This window comes from Trichoplusia ni, chromosome 8 (assembly GCF_003590095.1).
Source record: "Trichoplusia ni isolate ovarian cell line Hi5 chromosome 8, tn1, whole genome shotgun sequence".
NCBI lineage: Eukaryota > Metazoa > Arthropoda > Insecta > Lepidoptera > Noctuidae > Trichoplusia > Trichoplusia ni.
This window is the reverse complement of record NC_039485.1, coordinates 846801-853922: the sequence shown is the minus strand read 5'-3', so window position 1 is coordinate 853922 and position 7122 is coordinate 846801. Positions and strand designations below refer to the sequence as shown.

Sequence of the window (7122 nt, the reverse complement as noted above, 5' to 3'; positions counted from 1 at the left end):
AAATAGTAAATAGTAGACCTTTAAAACCAACTTATCATGGTTAAATTTTGAATACAATTTAAGTCTGTAGCAAACTTCATGAAAATCTCTTTGACAGTTACAAGACTGGTATCAAAACATTCAAATAGACAAAGTATTTAATTATTCAAAGTTGATTTAAACTAAATACCAGAGTCTGTAATAGGTACTAACCTAAAACTACTAGTAACTATAAACTATTAGTAACTTTGATTACTTTATAATAAACTTAGGTAAATAGGTACTACGAGAATTAGTTACTGTCCTTCGAAAAGGTGAAGGCCACCAAGACATGCCTTAAGTGCAAGTAATAAAAAATGAGTCGTCAGAAATTTAAAAAACTTCCGGCCTAATGATGGCTGAGAAATATTAGCGCAGAATTCGGGCCCGTTACTTTTAAACATGTTTAAAATCTACATCTGTAACTCTAGTACATCTATGAAGCTCTATCTGAAATGTTTCCTCCACTAATTCACCATTGCGTCGAGGGTTTAGTTACACAATTCCCTCTCCTATTGTCCCTAAAGTATTGCTTCCATCTCCAATGACGTCGGTTTATAATTTACTTAAGTTTTGAATGCCGACGGAAACTGACGACGTCCGGTCTCGAGGCATCGGACACGAGTAGGAGGGTCCAATACTCAAAGCGCACAATGGTCCCGGAGCTAAAAGGTATATGCATACTACGCTTCAATGGGAATGTTCGATTCGGTTCAACAACGACGCCACTTGTATATGACAAAGTGAAAACCTCTAGATTTGAGTGCTTTGTACAAGCAATATTTGTAAGAATGGAAATATTTGTATGAAACGTTTAATTGAATAGAGTACAGTTCAATAGGATGCAGAAGTATATGAATTTTATAATTATGGAGTTTTATAAAATGATATTGCGCAATTAAATTTTCAAATTAAGTTTATGATGATTAATTTATTCGCGAAAGAGCAGTTTATTAGATCATGGAAATTTCCAAATGATTTCACAAAGTAAAATAAGTATTCCATTTGGTTAATTTGCAGGCAGATCCTGTCCAGCCCCAGCTTCAGGAGTCAGGCGGTGGAGGGAGCCGCTGCGCCACAACCCATCCAGACACCAGCCAGCGAGGAAGTAAAAGTTGTGAGTAACATTACAACGGATAGTTTACAAGGATTGCAAGATTAAAGATTTAAAAAAAGCGTAATTTTGTTCGAAATGTCATACGATAACAAAGACTAACAGTTATTCATACAGTAATAGGTTATTTTAGCCTTTAGATGTTCCACCTCTGCGCAAAAGCCTCTACCCTTATACGTTTAGTTACCTCCCTGATATAGAGTTTAAATAAAATGACAGCCAAAACAATATTAATACATTGAAGATGTTTTTTTTAATGTTTCTAAGATGAAGCATGTCTATATTATTTATTTGTATCCTCAGGCCGACCCGTGATTACACCCAGCGAAACGGGAATCAAATCAGAAGAAGTAAAGGAGGCCAAACCAGCAGAAACTGTTTGAAGTTAAAACCAGATGTGCAAAGCGTGCCACAACCGACGCCTAATGGTATTCAGCTTGTCGAAGACAAGGCTAAAGAAACTGTAAGTTAATAGTTTTCAGGAACCGAAACACGAAAATCTTATTTTAATTTTCGCAATCAGGCTAGCGTCCAAGTTACTGTGAAGAACCAGTCAAGGTTTATTGATGATATTTTAAATTATCAGTAAAAAGGCTTTTATGCTAATGTTACGCCGTGTAAAGGATAACAACGAAATTAATATTTTGTGATAGCAGGGTGATTGGGCTCAGAGGGAACAAGAGCTTCTGAAGAAGATTGAAGAATTAGAAAGGTCAAAAGCGAAAGGACAGAAGACGGATTTAAACTAGAATTAAAGGTATGTAAAATTATTGTATTAGCAAATAATTCCTTGAGAACGAGAAATCAGGAAAACATATATTTGAATTCAAATACTTAGAAAAATAATAAAATAAACTCTTACTGTATGCGAACCCTGCAACTACATTTGTCAGGACTTTAAAAGAGGCGATAACCATACTTCTACATTTCTTCTGTATTAGGAAATCTCGCTTCCAGCTAGCGTAAAAAATTACATATAAGAGTGATAACATCTATCTCGGTCTATTTGAAAAATTATGTTAAATTTTTTAACTGTTAACTGTAATAGTTAACAAATTATGTTAGCAGGACGTTATTTACATTTGGAAACATTTGGCCTCGGTATCATAAAGATCGGTATTAGAAAAATGTATGTAAATTATTTTAAAACATTTGTACCAGCGGTTTTTACATTTACTTGAAATACTTAGGAATATGTTCATAGACTACTTTGTGTTCGCCACACAGGTCCGTGAAGAAGAGATCGACCTTCTCAAAGCGAGGGTCAAGAACTTGGAGACGGAACTTCCAGGCTGCTTTATCAAAACCTACCGGCAAGAACCATGAGATGATTGAAAATATTAAACAGCAACACGAAGAGGTTTGTCAAAACATTTTGCTAACACAACACATTTATGGTGAATACTTTAGGAAATTGGTCAAATTTTATTTACGTCATTCTGAATTCCTGCACTTTATTTTTTCTCACTCTATTTATCAACATTTTAAACTGATAGAACATAAATTCGGATTCAGAATAAAATAAAGCTTTTAGCTGTAAATTCGCGCGAATGTCATTGTTATGTAGTACAAACGTAAAATAAAGCCAACTATTCAAGCTTTCCGTAAATCAGGATCCATTGATTTATGTATTGAGCATGTGTGCGTTGCCAATTGAAAATTATTTTGTTGGTTGTATATTTATTATACAATATTTGAAGTTTATGTAAATTACGCAGTTTTGGGGCTAAACCCAAAACTAACTGCACAAGTTGATCGAGGTTAAACTACGCTTGATACAGACGGTCGGTGGATGGGTGACGATCTATGTCAACGAGTTCCTCTGTGTCACGGAAAGTACGATATATTGTTGTTTCCCGCCGTTATTAACAAATCTTTGACCACCATACTTGTTACCGTTAGTCAGAAGCTAGAAAGTTTGACCAGTCTTACAAAGGGTTATCGTGTAGCCCAGGTAACTAGGTTGAGGCGGTCGAGGGTAGTTGATCCTTGTAAAATACTGGTACTTAACTGCATCCGGTTAGTCTGGAAGCCGACATCAACATAGTCGAGAAAAGGCTAGGATGAAGATGATTCAATATTTTAAAGACTATTTTAAGCTCATGTAATATATGTATGCCATTCCAGTTGCTAAGCAAGGCTCGTGGAATGATCTTCGATAAGACTAAGATGGTGAAGAATCAGGAACTGCAGATTGAAGCTCTGACCACGCAAGTGCAGTCACTCAAGGACATCAACGTGATCACTAAAGATCTGCTGGAAATTAGGAACTCTGAAGTCAAAGCTATGGAGGTAAATCAGCGAAATGTCATTAAGTAGTTGTGCTGCTTTAATTCATTTTTAAGGATTTTTCAAATAAAAATTTAAAGCTATAGTGCCACGGCAATCTGTGTCGGTAGATAGTCAGTAAGTGCATTCTAGATTTAGAGAACGTTTACATTCACGAAGTTTGGTAAGCAGTCAGTGAAGTTCACTTCACTGTCTGCACAGATAGCTGAGTGGTTGTGGTCATCCGCCAAATCACGATGTGTCGCGAGTTCGATCGCTGTGTAGGACAAGCATTTGTGTGATCCACGACTGCTTGTCCATAGTCTGGGTGTCTCTGTGCATGTGACTTGAATGTTTGTGGAATCCCCCGGGACACAAGGATTCAATTCCTGAATGTTTCCTAAATTGTAGGATCGTCTCCAAGCGATGGAAGCTCGCTTCAAGGCGGAGAAGGACAGGTACGGGCTCGTGCTGCAGCGAGCGCAGACCAGCACCACACTCAACGATGACTTGAAGAAGGAGTATGAAACACAACTCGCCATCTTTAAGGTCAGTGCTAATGGCTGCTGTTATTCTTGATACAACTGTCCCAACCCCTCCAGTCAGATAATACGCAAATGATGGAAATGACATTGCGTTTCGATAAATTACGTGACTTTGATCTGTCATCTCCATATTCTCCATACGCGTAGTACAAGTATTTACGTGATCCACGAATGCTGGTTCTGAGTCTAGGTGTATTTGCATGAGATTTGAATGTTTCAAGTACCCCTGCGACATAAGAGTTAATGTCCTTAATGTCTCCCACATTGTTAAAAAAAAACAATCTGTTTAGAATGCTTCTATCCAAGACATCCAAAAAACCTTCTTGACAACGTTTGTCTTTAACAGGAATTGAGACAGAAGTACGAACAGCGAGTGCAAGCATTGGTCGCAGAAAACGCCAAGCTTAAAGAGTTAGCGGATTACAAAGCAAAGAACAACACCGCCGCGGGGGCCGGCACCTCGGGGTGAAGCCGCAGTCTGTCGCAGTATCAGCCATACCGAATATCAAATCATCCATATCATCATAACAAACTTCATTAACTCGCATTTTATAGCTGTAATCTGAATTCGATTTAAACCTATTTTAATTTAAACTCCTTTTACTATCGATAAAGTATTCTTTATCATCTTTTGCCCTTGCAAAGATTATCAATTTTTTTACGTGAAAAGTTTATCGATCATGTTTCACAATAACATCTACAGATGCTTTGTAAACACGATGTGTTAGATTCTCTACATTATTTTCCTCATTTTGAACCTATTAAGCGGAAGGTACTTAATTTTCTCTGATGGAGGGTAGAGGCTATGAACGCTATCTGCAATCAATATGATATTTAAAGCAACACTTATTTGGTTATAATCGTGTGAGTAAATGCCAATACATATGTAGTGCGCTGTCTTACTTCCTCACTACAACATCTCCGAAGTTATCGAATATACTGGTATCATTCGGGGACTCACTCTATTTGTATCCCAAACGGTCCTAACCTGTTGGTTGTAAACCATTTAAATTTATTTTTGTTGTAGATCATGCATTGTCCGTTGTGTTGTTTTTTTATTGTTTTTTCTTTACTGTGGCGAGTGGCTTTTCTAGTCGTTTATAATAAAGGAAGGTTAACACTTTTAATTAAGCCTTTTTATACAGTTTTGTTTTATTACTCTGATGTAAAGGACGTATGGTACGCGAGTTATTCATATTTGTATTTTTAATGTACGAGTATCTGGTCGTAAATACACATAAATGATATGTCCGAAGCTACGTTAACATGTATTTGAACTTTAAGCTTAATTTGACTTAACAAATCAGTATGAGATTTTCTTCTATCAATAAAGTATTTTTTTATTTTCATATTACTTTAAACTACCTTTTGAGTAAAACTAGGGTTTTGTGGAAGCACGACTCTACAAATCGTAAAGTTTTCTCGATTTTAATGGAACGTCTTGTTATGATCAAAAATAAAGGGTCGAGTTTTCAATTTCCAGATAACTTTTATCAGCCGAATATTTGACGATTTTGTTTAAAAATTTGTCAAACCGCCATATTAATTTCTCAGAGAACAGGACGTTGTTGATTGAACAATTGGCCCTTAGCACAACTTTTTGTCATTTGAAGTTCCAATCAGTTGACCCCAGAACATAAGTCGACAAAAGAATAGTAAATATGTCGCTTAATGAGCGCCATTCATGAGTTAAGAACACTTGCTTCTTACGACATTGGCTGCCATTACCATCACAAGCAATCCTAACTAAATTATCTGCTTCTGGACTTGTCATTTGATGAATAATATCTCGGCCAAGGACACAATCATTATGCCATTAAGTTTTTTTTATTGTATTCTATTAAATCTATGGTTCATAAACTTTTTTATTAATGATATCAAGTGCCATAAACAAAGTGTTGGCACATAAAGACTGTTTCGAAAGCTTGGCGCATTTTTCATACATTTTTGTAAGTTTATAGTATGCATATTATGTATGATTAAAAAGTAGCTACGTATAATATTTGTAATAAACAAATTGAATTAATTGTACTATTATTTTATTTTATTTGTTTTAATCTGTTTTAAACTCGTAGTTGTGACTAATTCACTTGTTTTGCTTAAATATAAAATTTTACTAAAATGCCTTTTATGCAATTTTAAAATTACACCTAAGGTTTTTGTAATTAGTTGGAATTAGTTGGTAAACAAACCTGATTGAAGGTTGTTTTTGCACAGGAATGTGTACTGGAGCTGAAAATACGCATTCATTTGCGATGCGAAGATGCTTACAGTATGTCGTAAGCCTCGCAAGACATCCTCCTGAATACACATTGTTTATGTACAAAACGCAAAATATGCTCAAAAACATAGCTCCGCTGAGACGTTTCCACCAGAGCTGCGCTGACAGAGGAGGAGCATAGCGATTATAGCGATTTTATTGGTTCTATAATAACTCCCATCGCTACGCATTTTCGCACACCTCTTGGTGAAGCGCAGCCTAAATGCCAGAAAGAATGTACGAGCCGAAATAAATTTGAGAGAACGAAATTATTCTTTTCCCAGAATATTCGCTATTCATTGTACTTAATTAGCAAGGAAAAGTGTTTAAGATTAATCATTCACGTATCTTATATTGCCAAATAAAAGGTGGGCAAGTAAAAATTTGGAAGAAAACCTTTTTGGCATTTTGCCCAAAACTAAGAACTCGACGGATTACATGGTGAACTAAAGTAATGTGTAGTAGCCGAATGTTGTACTGAACAGGTAGGTTATAAGTCTTACGTAAATGCACTTATATTAGGTATACGTAGATGTATATAGTTTAGGAACACGTGGCAAATAAATTGGTTCTTTAACATTAGAGCCAAACTTAGAAGAGCAACCTTTTGCCAACTTTTAGTGATAATTGAATTGGCTTGGAACTCGAACTTCTCTCAGTAAACATTTCTGATGAGAGCCAAAGAGCGCGTCAATACCTTTTCTTGGTTTTCACGTATCGTAATATAAACTAAAAACGAGTATATTTGCAAATAGAAAAGTTAGTTGCATAAGTTAGTGGAAAAAGTAATGATAAAGTAGTTTGATTAAGAGTCGGATTTGTGACTGAGGGTTCCGTAAAATAGGCTAAAAAAACAAGCGGCTAATGGGTAACCGGTACTAAATTTTCATTTCTTGTTTTATAGCGGAAACCGAAAT

At 35.9% G+C, this 7122-nt stretch overlaps 1 protein-coding gene across 1 annotated transcript; it reads left to right on the top strand.

The window, feature by feature from the left end:
- Positions 1-1520: 1520 nt before the first annotated feature.
- Positions 1521-5977, top strand: LOC113496730 (centromere protein F-like; the record flags this gene model as incomplete). Its single annotated transcript, XM_026876048.1, is given in 8 exon segments — positions 1521-1595; positions 1789-1837; positions 1840-1889; positions 2360-2419; positions 2421-2492; positions 3260-3424; positions 3812-3949; positions 4292-5977. Coding segments are annotated over 8 exon segments (732 nt in total), but the record flags the coding sequence as incomplete, so codon positions are not given.
- Between the last annotated feature and the right edge of the window lie 1145 nt (positions 5978-7122).